The sequence below is a fragment of the Akebia trifoliata genome, chromosome 12 (assembly GCF_017979445.1).
Source record: "Akebia trifoliata isolate Shusen 1 chromosome 12, ASM1797944v1, whole genome shotgun sequence".
Classification (NCBI taxonomy): domain Eukaryota; kingdom Viridiplantae; phylum Streptophyta; class Magnoliopsida; order Ranunculales; family Lardizabalaceae; genus Akebia; species Akebia trifoliata.
Genome location: NC_141386.1, coordinates 29,807,571 through 29,827,236, shown reverse-complemented (window position 1 = coordinate 29,827,236; position 19,666 = coordinate 29,807,571). Strand labels below are relative to the sequence as shown.

The window sequence follows — 19,666 nt, the reverse complement described above, 5'->3', positions numbered from 1 at the left end:
TCTTGGGGGAGGCCTTGAAAGGATGAGGGCTCATCTGAGAAAGAAGTACCCATATCACCAGGGGTAGCGTAAGTATCCATAATCTCGGATAAATGAGGGCATATAGGAGAATAAGTCTTCCCCTTGGCCATGGAAGAAGAATAAAGAAAAAGAAAAGGTTTAAAGAAGATTTGAGGAGAGGAAATGTTGTTTTCTGACCTCTTAGTAGAAGTAGAATCTTGGCACTGCACTGGTTGGGACTTGCTAATGCTGAGCAAAGATGAGTGTGGAGGTGGACAATAAAAACCTTGCAACAGAGAGTTGGAGAGAAAGAAGAAGCGTAGAAAAAAAAAGTAAAAAAGAAAAAGTGAAGAAAAATGGGGTATTTAAAGACTTCAGAGGCATCGAGATACGTAAGAAATGAAGGGTCGTGATAAACTAGAAAAACGAAACAATCATAAGCTAAAGATGCATTTAATGAGCACGAGAAACGATTAAAGTGGAACAAACACGCGTGCACTATTAACTACTAGAGGGGAGACTTGTGTGTACGACACATACATGCGCCACAACGCAAAACAATTGACAGTGCACCCCACGAGAAAGCCATTTAGAGCATCATCATGGATATCCAAATGGTCGGATTTCGAATTTAATCCAATAGGAGGATGCCATGTGCCAATAATTTTATTAAGTTGTCTCGGATCGTCGTATCGAGATCCAAAACTCCAAGAGGGGGTATTGTGGATGATATTTTTTGAAAAAATGACATGTGGCAATCACGAGATGACCTAGCCGAGTGTCTAAATTAGCATAGGAAGAAAGGTCGGTCAACGCTTCCAACCAAGCTTCGAGGGTTTATGATTGAAGTTCGGGAGTTTCAAATCTCTTAAGATAAGGAGTTTTAACCACATTCGGGGGAATCAAGGGAAGTCCCTAACAGAATTGAACCACTCATACGGAAATCAAGGATAAAATCTAGGAAGATCTAAGGGATGCAGCCCCTATAAATACATAGGTGCAAGGCACTAAAAGATATGCAATTTTCTCTTAAAAATATGAAATACTATTTTTTGTACTAAATTCTGACTTAGACATTTAAACAGTGTTGTTGCAGGCACACCTAGGGATAGGAGGAGATGAAATCGCAAGATTTCGTCACATATCTCAAGATAGTGCAACTTTTTTTGCATCTACACCTTTAATGAATCATGTTTTTGTTTGATTTTGTTGAAGACACGAGTTTTGATACAAAGGTGAAGGTGAGAATGCACCTTAAGAATCTAATCGAACCAACCCATTGACACACCTACTCTAGAAGTAAATTTATTAATTTATCTAAAAAAAAGGAAGAGAAGACTACATCTAGATGGAAAGATGTAATCTCGTAGGATTTTTTCTTATAGATGATGTTAACTAATTAATTAATTAAAAACTTTGAAGGCGGCTACCCTTGATTTTTATTGGAGTTTGAGAAGTAGTCCATGAAATTAAATAGCTTAGCAGTTTCCCTTTCCCATGTATATATGCATTTATCCAGTCGATCTTCATAAGAAGAAGAAGAAGAAGAAGAAATCCTTCCAATTTATAAATAAAGACCCGACCTCCAACACAAACCAAAGAAAAATGGCTCGGTACTGTCTCCTAATTATTAGGGTATTACTATGCGTTAGTGTAGTAACAACAACAACGGCATCATATGCAAAGGAAGGGTGCTCGGATTCATGCGGAAACATCATCGTTCCTTATCCATTTGGCTTCGGAGATGCAAAATGTTCCTTAGACCTTTGGTTCAATTTAACTTGCAATAACTCTTCTAAATTGTTTTTTCTTAACGATATTCCCATTGATGATATATCGCTAGAAGGGTCATTAACAGTGTCAATTTCTGCTGATTATAAATGTAATGGCCAAACTCCTACAAGCACTGATGCCCGAAGATGGATAAACTTACAAGGATCTTCATTCACATTCAACAATACTCGAAACAAATTCATAGTAATCGGATGCAACAGCCTAGCGTTCGTGAGTGACAATGAGGAACTTATGATGAATGGGTGTTTGTCGTATTGTAATGATCCAAATAGTGCCATAAACGGTTCTTGTGGTGGTTTGGGATGCTGCCAGACTTCAATCGCCATGAATCTAAAGCAGTTAAAATTTACTTTCAGTACCATCACCAACACCACCACCATGCCCTCAATTTTTAATGATACTTTGTGTAGCCTTGCGTTCTTGGCTGATCAAGAATCGTTCAACTTCTCCAAGTCGATTCTTTTGGTTGCAGATTATAGCAAAACATATATTATTAATCCGGTTGTTCTTGATTGGGTGGTGGGGAACACGTCTTGTCAACAAGCATCAACAAACGCATGTGGAGTAAACAGCAATTGTATTAACTCAGGATTTAATAACAGCGGATATCGTTGTTACTGCAATAAAGGTTACAGAGGGAACCCTTATCTTCCTCTAGGATGCCAAGGTATTACTCACCTTGTATATTAACATGATCTTCTTCTTTTTGTTCTTGTTTGTTTATTTATTTATTTATCTATTTTCGGGATAGTCCTATCCCATTTTATTTTATTTTTTGACTTGATTTCTATGTTTTGGATTTAGGATTTTATATGAGCCTAATCCTAATTGTAATCATGGTTTTTAAACTCAGTATCACATCTCATCTCGTTCAGCTCTGATACTGAGTTGACTCGGATGATACGTCTCGTCACGTTCGACATTGAGACAATAGTTTTTAACCATTTAAAAAATCTGAAATTTTTTTGAAAAAATTCAGAAATGATTCCTATTAAAAAATGAACCCCAAAAAATATATATAAAAAAAAAAAAAAGATTTGGGGGTGAAAGAATAGAGGGTTGAGGCTTTAACTCGTTTGTCTCAGTTAACTCGGACAAGATTTTTAAAATCTCGTCCGATATGACCGTTGAACTCGTGAGTTAATCATTTTCTGCGCAGTCTGGTTTGTATCGCCCGAGATATTGGAAAATATCGTCTGAGATGATTCGCTCATCTCACGATACGCAGTCATCTCAAAATACTTTGTGAGTTGGTCTCGTTCAGCCCCGATACCGAGTTAACTCGGGTGATACGTCTCGATCTCGGACAAGTTTAAAAATCATGAATTGTAAACAACTATTGAAATTGTTTGACTGAGTGTTATATTGTTTTGTAGCGTTAAACTTATAATTTAAGTGAAACTTTTGTAATGTTTGAAGAGTGTGTTTTAATCTTTAATTGGGGTGTGATACATAAATTGAGGTGTAATAAGTAAAAGTTGGAGAGCTAATAGGGGATTTCACGAGACATTGAGGATGAAATTGAATAGATTAAAAATGGTTTACATTAGAGATACTTACAGCTTGACTATGACAATTTTTGAGAGAAACATTATGATTGGAGGTTGAAGACAAGGGCATGTGGGTCATTTTTTATTTTGTTATTCTTTCACAAAAAGCCCAGGTCAAGGGGGCATGTCATCATTTTTTAATAATCTTCTATATTTAATTTATATCCATTGATTTCGACATCATTTTTTAATTATAACAGTTTTTTTATATAATTAATCATACTAGACCTGAAAACCTTTTTTTTTCCTTTTTTCTCCATTATTGAGTTTTTTTTGTTGGGAATACAGTTATGATGAAATGTCCATTCATTTCACATAATTTTTCTAAGCGTGAAGGTCATATCAAACACTCATTCTGTTCTTAACATATGAAGAACTGAATTATATGTCTTGCTAATGATAAATGATCATGATTATTAATTGTTGATTAGATATTGACGAATGCTCGAATCAAAGCACACTTCCGGCTCCCTGTGTCACGAATTCCATCTGCTCGAATACTCTTGGAGGTTATACATGCTCTTGCCCAAGTGGTACATATGGTGATGCTCGAATAAATGGAACTCGATGCATAGCCGAACCTCAAGGAAACAAGATGGTCCCCATTTTGGGTAATTCTCCTCCCCACACTTATTGCTACAAAATCTTTGGTTTTGGAGATTCGCAACACCGCATGTTTGCATTCGATGGTAACATTATTTTCTATATTTAACATGTAAAAGATATATTTTAATTTTAAAATCATATTTATTTAGTTTTCTAAAAGAAGTTCAAACAAGGAGTTGATCAACTTGGTAAACTGATTCTTTTCAAATTTATATATAGAACCACTTCATAATTCCATTGAATCTATCCATCCAATATTTTCAAATTAGAGCTATGTTATGATCATTATGTTTCGGAATGTAATTCGTCCCAGACATTCTTGGTTTTGGCCAAGATTAGATTGAAACATTGATCTTAGGAATGTTTCGAATTGTCCCAAAATATTTTTCAGTCTCAATTTTTCTCTGATTGAAGCATTACCTTGACACAAGATTTTAAAGTTAGTTTATGACTCACAAAAAATAGCTATTTCACAATAATTTATTTTCCTCATTATTATTATTTGGTATTATGCAGGTGTTGGCCTATCAGTGCTCATTATATTTCTAACCTGCTGTTGCTACTTGTTGATTTTGGAGCTGAAGAAAAGAAAGCTCATCCAACGTAAACAAGAATTCTTTAAGCGAAATGGTGGTTTTCTATTAGAAGAAAAGATGTCTTCCAACGAAGTTGGTATCCTGAAATCCAAAATCTTCACTGAAGAAGAACTTGGAAAGGCCACAGACAACTACAATGACAATAGAATCCTCGGTAAAGGAGGCGCTGGTACCGTTTATAAAGGAATGCTTCAAGATGGTGGAATAGTAGCTATTAAGAAATCAAAAACAATGGAAGAATACCAAATAGATCAGTTTGTTAATGAGGTTAGCCTTCTCTCCCAAATTGTCCACAGGCATGTGGTAAGATTATTGGGTTGTTGTTTAGAAGCTGAAGTTCCATTACTAGTTTATGAATTTGTCTCCAATGGAACCCTCTACGACCATATCCACGGCTCTATGTCATATATGTCATGGGAAGATCGATTGAGGACTGCTACAGAAGTAGCGAGCGCCATAGCTTATTTGCACTCATCTGCTTCCACACCCATTCTTCATAGAGATATAAAGTCTGGGAACATACTCTTAGATGAGAATTACAAAGTAAAATTGGCTGATTTTGGGATTTCAAGGTCTATTCCTGACGAAAGAACTCACTTAACTGCATCACTACTACAAGGGACTCCAGGATACATGGACCCAGAGTTCCTTGAAACAGGGCAATATACAGAGAAGAGTGATGTTTATAGTTTTGGGGTAGTTCTTGTGGAGATGTTAGTGGGGCAAAAACCAGTATCTAACTTTAGAAGTGATGAAGAGAGATATTTAAGACAATATTTCATTTTGTCAATGAAAGCAAATCGACTTTTTCAGATTTTGGATGATAGAGTGGTGAGAGAAGGGAAGGAGGAAGAGTTAACAAAATTTGCAGTACTGGCAAGGAGATGTTTGAAGTCCAAAAGCAGAAAAAGGCCAACAATGAAAGAAGTTAATTCTCTGCTAGATGAGCTAAGAAGGTCGCATAATAATCCCTCCGAAACTAATGTAAAGGCTGAACCAGGTAATGAAGGTAGCATTGTGAATGCATTTGATGTTGAATTTGGAGCATCATTCAGTGAGTCGTCCTATCAAGAGAAGAAGGGTTTTCCTCAGATTTTTACTATTTAACATGGTGGCATGTATGTGCATGTGATTGAGAAAATTTAGTTTTCATGTATGGTGCCTTGTATTTGTAATTAAGCATTCATGGATGGAGAGAAACTAATAATTAAGCATCGACAAGCATGTGATGGTTTGCGAAGGGGCAACACAGTATTAGATACTACAAAATTTTTGTTTTTTAATTTATGTTGTTTTATGAGTTCTGTTGATCGAAGTATAAAGCAAGGCCATAACGTTGCAAAGTTGATTCAAAAGAAAGATACTCAAGTTAAAAAAGGTAAAGTGTACATCTTATTTTTAAAGATGGTAATTTACTGTTTTCAAAAATATTTTATTTTACCAAAATTGTACAAATAGTAATTTTCATATTTTTGCTACCAAAAATTTCCTTTTTGTCATCGAAAATTCTCTTTTTGTCAGAAAGATCCAGAAGGATCTTTCTGACATGATATCAGAATCTCTTTTATATAATGTTAGAAGATCCTTTGCAATTTAAACAATTAACCTTCTCTCTATGGATCAACTTTTGCTTGGCAAGATATTTATATATTTTTATTCTCTTATTTTTATTGATAATCTGCACCGAACAAATGTCAATAGGGTTTGTCATCAGTTTAAAAACATAGGGGTATCTCACATATACACTTAAAATTGAGGTATAAAATCATTTTGAAAGTAAGATAACAAGGTGAAAAACCCCTGAGAGGTTGGCTCAATAGAAATTTCAAACCGATAAATTGTTAATGCCTATAGGTCGTGAGTTCGATACCTAGTATGAGCATTGATTTCTCAAGGGTCACCTGTGAGGATGCACCCTCACTTGGTGTGTGTGATGTGCGGGTGTTGCATGTGCCTCGGGACTAGTCCTTGGACAAGACTTTGGTCTATGGACTGGGCAAAAGCTCATATAAGGGCCTAGTCCACTATCTACAGGGATATCCAATTATTTAAAAAGAAAGTAAAACAAGGTAAAAATGGATACACTAATTTGACTTAGGCACGTGGCATACTCAATCAACTTACCTTACGTGATAGGCTCGAAAATCGTAGATTTGCTCTCTTCGGGATATAAAATTACGGTTCCCTATAAAAAGGTGTGGTTTTGTATTGCGAGGAAAGCAGATCTACGATTTCTGAGTCTATCATATCAGGTAAGTCGATTGAGTATGCCACGTGCATAGTTCAGATTATCACGACTCAAATGGGTATCTCATTATGGAAACCATAGTCGACATCTCAAACATTAATCAAATAAAGGGGTTCTTAGAAACCCAAAAAACTGAGGGGGCTACTTTTGAAAATTCCAAACGTGGTTACGTGGGGTAACTTCCAAAAATTCTAGTGGGGGGCAAACGAGTGCAAGCTCAAGATATATTAAAATTTGAACTAGGCCCTTGCAACTTTTAAAAATTCTTGTGGGGGAAACAACTTGAATATGACAATTTTTGGGAGAAACATCATGGGTCATCGTGGAGGTTGATGACAAGGGCCTGTAGGCCATTTTTTATATATTAATCTTTCCTACAAAACCCAGGTGAGGGGGCATATCATCAATTTGAAAACATGTGGGGGTGTCTCTAATATTGAACAAAACATGGAGGGACATGTCTTAATAACCCTTGCCGAAATTTCTTGATTTTTCCCTTATAATTTGAGAGATTAAATAGTGTGGATTCAGGCTAACAATTTATTTGTCACTTTTCCCTCTTATAATATATTAATTTAATGTAAGGGTACTTTTATAATTTAAAAACATTAATTAATGTGAATATAACATTTACCTTTCTCTCATCATAGTAAAGATGTATATGAATAAAGTTACATGGAGCAAAGGACCATGTAGAGCGCCTGGATTTAGGTATCTCACTTGAACCACCTGTATTGACACAGTGGTCCAAGTGACACCTTAGCCCTTTCGAGACCATGCCCTTTAGAGATCATGAGTTAGGTTAGGTTTTAAAAAAATAAAAGAATTTTCTTTTCTTACCTAATCTAAGATTGAAAATGGATGGCCATTGACCCGCAAAATGTAAAATTTCAAATCTAACTATGCAAAATTCTCTCTCTCTCTCTCTCTCTCTTTAAATTCATAGAATTTTAAGCCCTACGTCCGTTTATATATCTTAATCTCTTCACAATTTATACAATCCTTGCTTTTCTAGTAGTACCATAATCAGAAAATGAAAAAAAAAGGCAATTTTTACTGGAGAGTTGGTTTAGATGACTCTATAGATCAATGAGTAACTTCAAATTGAGTCACTATAGTCGAGCCTGTTATATATGTAGGATGTCTTGTATTTTTTTTTTCTGGGCTTGGGCTCTAAGAGGCAAAATAAAGGAGACCTTTTACAAAGCGATTGGACATGGGCGGAGCCAGTAAGGGGCCGCCCTCTTGTTTTTTTACTGATTAGAAGCTCCCCTCCTTAATGTTGATGATTATGTGAGATACCCCGTATTTTAAAGTAGATGAATTCTATTTGCGAGGAATCCCCACTCGTGTTTTCAAATTAATGCCAAGCTCGCTTTGATTTTTTTTTGCCCTCCTCCCTCTCAAAATTTTAGGTGATTTACACACCCCTCTACCAACTTGGTGAATATTTGAGATAACATGCCCCTTTGAGAGGGAAACACAAATGATGACGAAGCTCGAACAGATTTGTACCGGTTCAATCACAGATGATGATGAAGCTGCCATGGTTCTTATTTCTTCATTTTCTATTCTTAGTCGAGACTCCAAAAAAATTTAAGGGACACCAATCCCATGAAACTATTGCTTGATAGGAGGTTTAATCTACACAATTGTTATAAAAAATTTGAGATTAAAGAGATAAAAGATGAAAAATAATAAAGTGAATTAAATGGATAAAATAGAAATCATAGTAGAGTTAGGGGAGGTGAAGAATAAATTAAATAAAGTGGGTCTCAAGATATAGCTTGACAAAAGATTAAAAAAAAAAATGGGATTAAAAGGATAAAAGATGAAAATAAGTAAAGTAGATTAAAGGCGTAGAAGAGAAAATGTAATAAAATTATATATAGCTTGATAAAAAATGTATTATTTAAAAAAATGAGATTAAAGGGATAAAAGATGAAAATAAGTAAAGTAGATTAAAGGGGTAGAAGAGGAAATATAATAACATTAGAGGACTTGAAGAATAAAGGAAATAAAGTGGGTCTCATAACACTATAACTTGATAAGAGGTTTAACCCACAAAACTATAGATGATGGGATGTTTGTGTCACACACAATTGTTTTAACTCAATTGTGCTTTATTACATATATAAAGAGAGAGAGAGAGAGAAGAAATAAAATAAGTATATATATATATATGGTATTTGACAAAAAAATGAAAATTTTAATTCGAATCGAATTTTTATTGGTTTGGACAATGGTTAATCTAAAATCGATCAAAAAATTGATTGGATATGCATTTTTCAATCTAAATCCAATCTGAATCATGTTTTTTTAGATCGAATCGAATCGGATATGGGATGAATATCAAATCATTATCAATCGGGGGAGGGGGGTGGGGGCTTCTACTCAAGACCACCCTTTTAAAACTAGGTATTCTGTCTCGTCATGTCCCCCACCAATATCGAGTTGACTCGCACAATTCATTTTCCCTTGGATGAGAAAAACATTTAACTCAATATAAAATAATTTATTAAGATATATTTTTATTACAAAATACAACTTTATATATATATATATATATATATGGGTCCCGTTCGCCACCCTTAGTTTTACCACACACTTTAACAAACACATTTTGTCTTACATGGGTTAGAAGTTTCGGAATGAGCTGATTTTTGGTGAGGATGATCTCTATGGTGAGGAGATCATCCTCACCAAAAATCAGCTCATTCCAAAACTTCTAACTGCATCAAAATTGATTTACAAAAAATGGACGGTCCACGATTTTTCAACGTGTAAACATGGGGCTAAACATTTCGGAATGGGCTGATTTTTGGGGAGGATAATCTTCTAATCATAGAGATCATCCTCACCAAAAATCAGCTCATTCCAAAACTTCTAACCCATGTAGGACAAAAAACGTTTGTTAAAGTGTCTGGTAAAACTTAGGGTGCTGAACATTTCCCTATATATATATATATATGGAAATGTTTAGCACCTAACCATTTTACCCAACAATTTGCCCAACAATTTGTCTAACATGTTTTGTCTTGCACGAGTTAGAAGTTTTGGAACCGTAGAGATCATCCTCACCAAAAATCAGTCCATTCCAAAACTTTTAACCCCATGTTTACAAGTTGAAAAATCGTGGACCGTCCATTTTTTGTAAACCATTTGTGATGGGGTTAGAAGTTTTGGAATGAGCTGATTTTTGGTGAGAATGATCTCCTCACCATAGACATCATCTTCACCAAAAATCAGCCTATTCCAAAACTTCTAACCCATGTAGAACAAAATATGTTGAGCAAATTGTTGGGTAAATGGTTGGGTGCCGAATGAGACTCATATATATATATATATATATATATATGTGGTGCGTTTCTGCTTTGTCACAATTTCATATTTTATTTAAAAATAAATATTAAAAAATTTACAAAAACCTGATTGACTTGGATAAATTTTGTCAACTCGGCCAATATTTTTAAAATATCGATAAGTTATATCGGATCTTGGACGAGTCACTCGTGAACTAGCTGCACTGAATTATTAATGACTACAACCTACAAGCGCTGCCCTTAACACATTCATACTAGTGACTAAAATAATAATATTTACTCAATCAAATCCAAATTATTTTGATACAAAATATGTTATCTGATTCACTTGGTTCCCAATCAGTTTGCAGATCACCGCTATGGAACGAACCCAAATAATAAAAGAGGGCATTTAGATCATTTACGATAGTATGGGAAGAAGACTTGGCTTGAGGATTGCTATCAATTTGAAAGCATAAGTTATCTGTGAGTTTGACTAATAAGGGAATAAAATCACACACGCTAATAATAATGAGTTGACGGCGACTCTTTAATGTAACATCTTCTATGAATTTTTTGACTATATAACACACTTTCACAATATTTTAAAAAAAAATGTTGTATTATTAAGTTAGGTTGCAAGATTATTAATCAAGTTGATTTTTGAAGTGTTTATTTGACTAGTAAAATATTTGAATAGTGGACTCATTCAATATTGAATAACTCAAGGTCATGATAAAAGTCTAAAGTCCTGGCCGCCCATTTTAAGTTATCCTCTATAGGTTTTTCAAAATGACGATCTCACCAGTCTAAAGTAACAAGACCACTAATTCTTTTTTTTCTTTTTCTTTCTTACAAAGTGATAATCTCTCTAATTATAAAAGTGATGATCTCGCAAGTTCATAGCGATCTCACTACTTTGAACCAACATTTGTCACTTTGAAAAACTTACGATTTGGATTTTCATGTTTTGAGAATTAAAATGAACAGTTAGCCGAAATTGGAATTTTGTTATATTCAACACATGAAATGGTAATTTACCAAAAATTCTACCCCCTTCTTCAGATTTAAAAGTGGAAGTAGTTGATATAATCTTAATTTTGGAGAGTAGGGGAGTAGGGTAAATTTTTTTAATTCACGTGGTTGAAGATCATAACTAGTTTTGGAGAGAACATATTTAAAACAAGGACATTTTAGGTTATTTTTCATTTGCTTATTAGAGAAGAATGAGAAAATAAGACTTTGAATATTCCATAAGCATATGTATGTGGATCAAATTCACCGTTTCGCTTTCCCATGTACCTTCATAAGAAAAAGAAGAAGAAGAAGTCCTTCCAAATTTATATATAAATAAATAAATAAAGAACAAAGCGCATACAAGAAAGAAAAATGGATCGGTACTGTCTCCTACTTATGTTATTACTATGCGTAGACATAGCAGCAGCAGCAGCAGCAACAATAGCAAAGGAAGGGTGCGCGGATAGATGCGGGGACATCCCCGTTCCTTATCCATTTGGCATCGGTGATGAAAGGTGTTACTCAGGCCTAGGCTTCGAATTAGCTTGCAATAACTCTGAATTGTTTCTTTTATATCCTTACGAACTTCCTCACGAACTTCCCGTTGTAAATATATCGCTTGAAGGGCAATTAACAGTGTTATTTTGGACGACTTTTGATTGTAACAACCAATCTGGCAAAAATACTACTGATCCATCTGGCACACCGACTGTTGAGTTCAAAAGATGGACAAACATAAAACGATCTCCATTCACATTCTCCCACACCCGGAACAAATTCACAGTCACCGGATGCAACAGCATAGCGTTCATGGGTGACAATGACGACACTATGGCTATGATGAATGGATGTGTGTCGTTTTGTGACGATTCAAATAGTGTCATAGACGGATCTTGTGACGGTATGGGATGCTGCCAGACTTCAATCCCAAAGGGTCTACAAACGTTATTTGTTTCTCTCGGTAGCATTACCAGTACCAACACGCCCTTAAGTCTTAATAATCAGTTGTGTAGTTATGCGTTCTTGGCTGATGAACAATGGTTCCATTTCTCCAAGTCAGATTTTTTGAACGGCAACGTTAGGGAAATGAATTTTAATCCTCGGGTTGTTTTTGATTGGGCGGTAGGGGACACGACCTGTGAAGAAGCATCAGCAAACGCGTGTGGAAGAAACAGCAAGTGCTCTAACTCAGATAATGGTATCCGCGGATATAAGTGTTCCTGCAATGAAGGTTACACAGGGAACCCATATCTTCCTCAAGGATGCCAAGGTATCACCGGCCACCTAGTATATTAAAATGATCTCTTTTTTTTTCAATATTTTTTTTTATTGGGAAATTTTATGGACATGCCAAGAAATTCTAAGGGTCCTCCAATTTTTAGGGGAACTTTTAAAAATTTAAAAGTTATTGTGGGCACTCCATGTCAAAGGGCACACCTCTCATCTCCAACTATTCTGACATCTCAGGCGAGGAGGAAGAGGAGAAGAAAGAGAGAGAGAGAGAGAGAAGGGTGGTGGGCGGCGGGTGGGAGGGAGGAGAGAAGAAGAAAAAAATAACAGAGGGAGAGAGATATCGAAGGAGTCCGAGTCGGAGAAGAAGAAGAAAAAAAAAAAAAACAGAGAGGGAGGGAGAGAGAGATGGGAGGAGGAGAAAAACAGAGAGAGAGAGAGAGAGAGAGAAGACGTTGAGGGTGAAGTTGAATAGGTTAAAAATGGTTTTACATTATAGGTTAGCAGCTTGAATATGACAATTTTTGGGAGAAACATCAAGATAGTTGTCTTATGATTGGAGGTTGAAGATAAGGGCCTGTAGGTCTTTTTTTTTTTTTTTTTTTTTTTACATCTTTCACACAAAACCCAGGTCAATAGGGGCACTACATTTAATCCATTGATTTCAACACCAGTTTTCATTGAACCGTAAAAATATGACGTTTCTCTCTGACAAACGCCCCCATCAAAGATTCATAGATCATTTGCCGTGGGATAGACAAAGGAAGATTTATCGTTCCGTGTATCCCAATGCAAATAATCTAGGGTCCTGTGATGAGGGCATAGGGTGCGTTTGTCAAAAGGGAGTGTCGTATTATCACGACTCTTTAATTATAACAATTTTATATAATTAATCAAACTAATTTTCCTTTTGTTTATAGTTCTAGCAAGAGAATACCTGAAAACTTTTATTTATATATTTATTAATTTTTTCTTTTTGAGTTTTCTGTTGAAGTACAGTTACGATGACATGTCCATTTGTTGGCACTCGGCATAATTTTTCTAGGCAGATTTATCAAAACATGCACAACTTTTCAGTTATTTATCAAAACGGTATACTATTCAAAATATTTTTGAAAACGATATTTTTATCGTTTTCGGAATTAATTTTTTTTACCAAAACGGTAAAAATAGTAAAATGTATTTTTTTATTATCAAAAATACCTTTTTTTATTTTTTGACTTAAATTACAAAAATAAAATTGATTTTGGTAAAAAAAAATTGTAAATACATATGATTGTTGGATTACCAAAAGAGAGTGAATCTTTTAAGTTGGATTTTCATTTTTTTTAAGGTTAAAATTATAAATACATATGTAAAACAAAAAAAAAGGGTATTTTCGGTATAAAAAAAATACATTTTACTGTTTTTACCGTTTTGATAAAAAAATTAATTCCGAAAACGGTAAAATTACCGTTTTCGGAAATATTTTGAATAGTGTACTGTTTTGGTAAATAATTTCAAAAACTCTACCGTTTTGGTAAATTATTCATTTTTCTAAGTGTGAAGCTCGTATCAAACCCTTCCCATGCTTAATATGAAGAACTGAGTTATATTGTCTTGCTAATGATAAAATGATTGTTGGTTTAGATATTGACGAGTGCGTGGATCTGGATCCAAGCACACTTCTTTGTGTCACGAAGGCCACCTGCGTTAATACAAATGGAAGTTATAACTGCACTTGCCCATCTGGTTCACACGGTGATGGTCGAAAAAATGGAAGTGGCTGCATTGCCGAACCTCAACCATTTAACAATATGGGCATCTTTTTGGGTAATTCTCCCCACACTTATTGCTGCAAAATCTATGATTTTCTATACCATTAACATGTAGAAGATGTGTTTTAATTTTAAAATCATATTTATTTTGTTTTCTAAAACAAGTTAAAACATAACACAATTAACTCGTCGAGTTCCCAATGCATATACGAAGTCAACTTGGTAAACTGATTCTTTTCAAATTTGTTTGTCAAGTCACTTCATAATTCCATTGAATCTATCCATCAATCTTTTCAAATTAGAGCTATGTTATGATCATTATGTTTTGGAATGTAATTTTGTCCCAGACAATCGGTTTTGGCCAAGACTAGAATGAAACATTGATCTCAGGAATGTTTGGAACTGTCCCAAAATGTTCCAGTCCCAATTTTTCTCTGATTGAAATATTACCTCGAGACCAAGATTTTAGAGTTAGTTTATGACTTACAAAAATAGCTATTTCACAAAGGCTCTTGTATATTTTTCTTTCCTCATTATTATTATTTGGTATCATGCAGGTGTTGGCCTATCAATGCTTATTATATTTCTAATCTGGTGTTGCTACTTGTTGATTTTGGAGCTGAAGAAAAGAAAGCTCATCAAACGCAAACAAGAATTCTTTAAGCGAAATGGTGGTTTTCTATTAGAAGAAAAGATGTCTTCCAATGAAGTTGGTATTCTCAAATCCAAAATCTTCACTGAAGAAGAACTTGAAAAGGCCACAGACAACTACAACGAAAGTAGAATCCTCGGTAAAGGAGGCTCTGGTACCGTTTATAAAGGGATGCTTCAAGATGGTGGAATAGTAGCTATTAAGAAATCAAAAACAATGGAAGAATATCAAATAGAGCAGTTTGTTAATGAGGTTAGCCTTCTTTCCCAAATTGTCCACAGGTATGTGGTAAGATTATTGGGTTGTTGTTTAGAAGCTGAAGTTCCATTACTAGTTTACGAATTTGTCTCCAATGGAACCCTTTACGATCATATCCACGGCTCTATGTCATATATGTCATGGGAAGATCGATTAAGGATTGCTACAGAAGTAGCAAGCGCCGTAGCTTATTTGCACTCATCTGCTTCCACACCCATTCTTCATAGAGATATAAAGTCTGGGAACATACTCTTAGATGAGAATTACAAAGCAAAATTGGCTGATTTTGGGATTTCAAGGTCTATTCCCGACGAAAGAACTCACTTAACTGCATCACTACTACAAGGGACTCCAGGATACATGGACCCAGAGTTCCTTGAAACAGGGCAATATACAGAGAAGAGTGATGTTTATAGTTTTGGGGTAGTTCTTGTGGAGATGTTAGTTGGGCAAAAACCAGTATCTAACTTTAGAAGTGATGAAGAGAGATATTTAAGACAATATTTCATGTTGTCGATGAAAGCAAATCGACTTTTTCAGATTTTGGATGATAGAGTGGTGAGAGAAGGGATGGAGGAAGAGCTAATCAAATTTGCTGTACTGGCAAGGAGATGTTTGAAGTCCAAAGGCAGAAAAAGGCCAACTATGAAAGAAGTTGCTTCTCTACTAGATGAGCTAAGAAGGTCACGTAAGAGTCCCTTCGAAACTTATATAAAGGCTGAACCAGGTAATGAAGGTAGCTTTGTGAATGCATTTGATGTTGAATTTGGAGCATCATTTAGTGAGTCGTCCTATCAAGAGAAGAAGGGTTTTCCTCAGATTTTTACTATTTAACATGGTGGCATGTATGTGCATATGATTGAGAAAATTTAGTTTTCATGTATGGTGCTTGTATTTGTAATTAAGCATTCATGGATGGAGAGAAACTAATAATTAAGCATTGACAAGCATGTGATGGTTTGCGAAGAGGCAACACAGTATTAGACACTACAAAATTTTTGTTTTTTAATTTATGTTGTTTTATGAGTTCTGTTGATTGAAGTATAAAGCAAGGCCATAACATTGCATTTTGCAAGCAATAAATATTGGGCCGTGCAAATTTGATTAAAAAGAAAGATACTCAAGTTAAAAAAGGCAAATTTACCAAAACATGCATGACATATTGATTATTTAACAAAACGGTAAGGTGTACATCTTATTTTTAAAAATGGTAATTTACTGTTTTCGAAAATATTTTATTTTACCAAAACTGTACAAATAGTAATTTTCATATTTTTGCTACCAAAAAAATCTTTTTTTGTCATCGAAAATTCCCTTTTCTCTCTTATTTAAATAGTGTGGATCAGGCTAACAATTTATTTGTCACTTTTCTCTCTTATAATATATCAATTTAATGTAAATGTACTTTTGTAATTTAAAAACATTAATTAATGTAGAACATAACATTTACCTTTCTCTCATCATAATAAAGATGTATATGAATAAGGTTACATGAAGCAAAGGACCATTAAGAGCGCCAGGATTAAGGTATCCCACTTGGGCCACCTGTACTGACACAGCGGTCCACATGACACTTGGCCCTTTCGAGACCATGCCCTTTAGAGATCATGAGTTAGGTTAGGTTTAAAATAAAAAAAAGAAATTTGTTGTGAAACAACAAGAACCCACAATTTTTAGGGGTCATTACCACAACAATGCATGCATGCATGTATATATATATATATATAGGGTCATTGCCACAACAATGCATGCATGCATATATATATATATATATATATAGGGTCCCTATCCGTGGCCAACAGTTTGGCAAACATTTTGGCAAACACTTTTTCAAAACATGGGTTAGAGGTCTTGGAATGGGCTGATTTTTGGTGAGGATGATCTCTACGGTGAGGAGATCATCCTCACCAAAAATCAGCTCATTCCAAAACTTCTAGCCCCATTTTACGAGTTGAAAAATCGTGAACCGTCCATTTTTTGTAAATCATTTTTGATGAGGTTAGAAGTTTTGGAATGAGCTGATTTTTGGTGAGGATGATCTCCTCACCGTAGAGATCATCCTCACCAAAAATCAGCCCATTCCAAGACCTCTAACCCATGTTTTGAAAAATGTGTTTGCCAAAATGTTTGCCAAACTGTTGGCCATGGATCGCTACCCATATATATATATATATATATTTATGCATCCTCCAAAAATTCCAAAACTTCTAACCCCATAAAAAATGATTTACAAAAAATGGACGGTCCACAAATTTTCAACTTGTAAACATAGGGCTAAAAATTTCGGAATGATGGGCTGATTTTTGGTGAGGATGATCTCCTCACCATGGAGATCATCCTCACCAAAAATCAGCTCATTCCAAAACTTCTAACCCATGTAAGATAAAACACGTTTGTTAAAGTGTAGGGTAAAGCTTAGGGTGCTGAACATTTCCCTATATATATATATATCTATCTCTCTCTCTCTCTCGAGTGTCACTTTCATATTATTCTTATATTCTCAATTATATATCTCAATCTCTTCACAATTTATACAATCCTTGCTTTTGTAGTTGGTTTAGTTGACTCTATAGATCAATGAGAAATTGGGTCAGTATAGTTGAGCCTGCTATACATGTGGGATATCTTGTAATTTTTTTTTTGGGCTTGGGTTCTAACAGGCTAAACAAAAGGAGACCTTTTCCAAAGCTAGTGAGCATGGGCGGAGCCAGTAAGGGGCCACCCTTATTTTTTATACTGATTAGAAGCCCCCCTCCTTAATGTTGATGATTAAGTGAGATACCCCGTATTTTAAAGCTGATGAATTCTAATTGCTGCCACCTTAGTTTTGATAAAATATTCGAGGAATCCCCACCCTTGTTTTCAAATTAATGCCAAGCTCGCTTTTATTTTTTTTTTCCCTCCTCCCTCTCAAATTTTTAGGTGATTTACACACCCCTCTATCAAATTGGTGAATATTTGAGATATCCCTATGTGACTTGCCCCTTTGAGAGGGAAACACAAATGATGATGAAGTTGGAGCGGATCCGTATTGGTTCAGTCATAGATGACGATGAAGCTGCCATGATTCTTACTTCCTCATTTCCTGTTCTCCGTTGAGACTCCAAAAAAATTTAAGGGGCACAAATCGTATGAAACTATTGCTTGATAGGAGGTTTAACTCACACACCTGCTATAAAAAATTTGAGATTAAAAAAATAAAAGATGAAAAATAATAAAGTGGATTAAAAGGTTAAGATAGAAAATATAGTAAAATTAGGGGAGGTGAAGAGTAAAGTAAATAAAATGGATCCCAAGATATAGCTTGAAAAAAGATGTATTATTAAAAAAAATGAAATTAAAGGGATAAAAATTGAAAAATAGTAAAGTAGATTAAATGGGTATAAGAGAAAATGTAGTAAAATTAGAAGAGTTGAAGAATAAAAGAAATAAACTGGGGCTCATGACAATATAACTTGATAAGAGGTTTAACCGACAAAACTGTAGATGATGGGACGTTTTTGTCACATACAATTGTTCTAACTTAGTTGTGTTTTATTACATATATAAAGAGAGAGGATAAATCTAATCGTCCATGCAAGGAGATTCTATCGGCGGTGTCGTTTGTGATCGAGTGAATATTGTGGATCATGCTTTTGAAAGAGACGATGCGAAAAACTCAAACCCTAAAATCGAATGAGAGAAGAAATAAAATAAGAATATATATATGCATGGTATTTGAAAAAAATGGAAAATTTAATTCGAATCGAATTTTTATCGATTTAGATAGTGGTTAATCCGAAATCGATCCAAAAATTAATCAGATATGTATTTTTCAATCTAAATCCAATCCAAAAAATCAAAACTTAGATCTGAATCATATTTTTTAGGATCAAATTGAGTTGGATATCAGATGAAAATCATATCATTGGCAATCGGTCGGGGGAGGGGGAGGGGGGGCGGGAGGGCTTCTACTAGATCACCCTTTTAAAACTCGGTATTCCACTTGGTCATGTCCCTACCATTATCAAGTTGACTCCCTCAATTCATTTTCCCTCGGATGAGATAAAGCATTTAACTCAATTAAAATAATTTATTAAGATATATTTATATTACAAAATACAATTTTTTTTTTTTTTTTAATTTGTAAAATATGGTAGATTAGAAGATGCTTTATCCCAATATCATATTTTATTTAAAATAAATATTAAAAAAATTACAAAAATCAGATTGACTTGGACAATTTTTGTCAACTTGGCAAATATTTTCAAAATATCGATAAGCCATATCGGATCTTGGAAGGATCACTTGTAAACTAGCTACACTGAATTATTAATGATCTACACCCTACAAGCGCTGCCCTTAACACATTCATACTAGTGACTAAAATAATAATATTTACTCAATCAAATCCAAATTATTTTGATATAAAGTATGTTATCTGATTCACTTGGTGCCAAATCGGTTTGCAGATCACCGCTCTGGAAAGAACCTAAATAATATAAGAGAGCATTTAGGTCATTTACTGTATGAGAAGAAGACTAGTCATGAGGATTGTTATCAATTTGAAAGCAAAAGTTATCTGTAATTTTGACTAATAAGGGAATAAAGTCACATACGCTGATAATAATGAGTTGGCCGCGACTCTTTAATGTATCAGCTATGAATTGTTTGACC

At 34.7% G+C, this 19,666-nt stretch overlaps 1 protein-coding gene and 1 pseudogene across 1 annotated transcript; both read left to right on the top strand.

Moving 5' to 3' along the window:
* Positions 1 to 1,605: 1,605 nt before the first annotated feature.
* On the top strand, positions 1,606 to 5,799 carry LOC147389384 (wall-associated receptor kinase 5 pseudogene; annotated as a pseudogene).
* Positions 5,800 to 11,460: 5,661 nt separating this feature from the next.
* On the top strand, positions 11,461 to 15,996 carry LOC147389383 (wall-associated receptor kinase 2-like). Its single transcript, XM_086419913.1, has 3 exons — positions 11,461 to 12,383; positions 13,973 to 14,155; positions 14,658 to 15,996. Exons 1-3 carry the CDS (start codon positions 11,486 to 11,488, stop codon positions 15,842 to 15,844), a joined length of 2,268 nt encoding a protein of 755 aa, XP_086276039.1. The 5' UTR covers positions 11,461 to 11,485; the 3' UTR covers positions 15,845 to 15,996.
* The last annotated feature ends 3,670 nt before the right edge of the window (positions 15,997 to 19,666 follow it).

Excerpts from the sequence above, each read along its gene's own strand:
- LOC147389383 (XM_086419913.1), top strand. The coding sequence starts at position 11,486 with ATGGATCGGTACTGTCTCCTACTTATGTTATTACTATGCGTAGACATA. Across the intron at positions 12,384-13,972 it reads TCTTCCTCAAGGATGCCAAG|ATATTGACGAGTGCGTGGAT; the intron begins GTATCACCGGCC and ends TTGTTGGTTTAG. Across the intron at positions 14,156-14,657 it reads CAATATGGGCATCTTTTTGG|GTGTTGGCCTATCAATGCTT; the intron begins GTAATTCTCCCC and ends GGTATCATGCAG.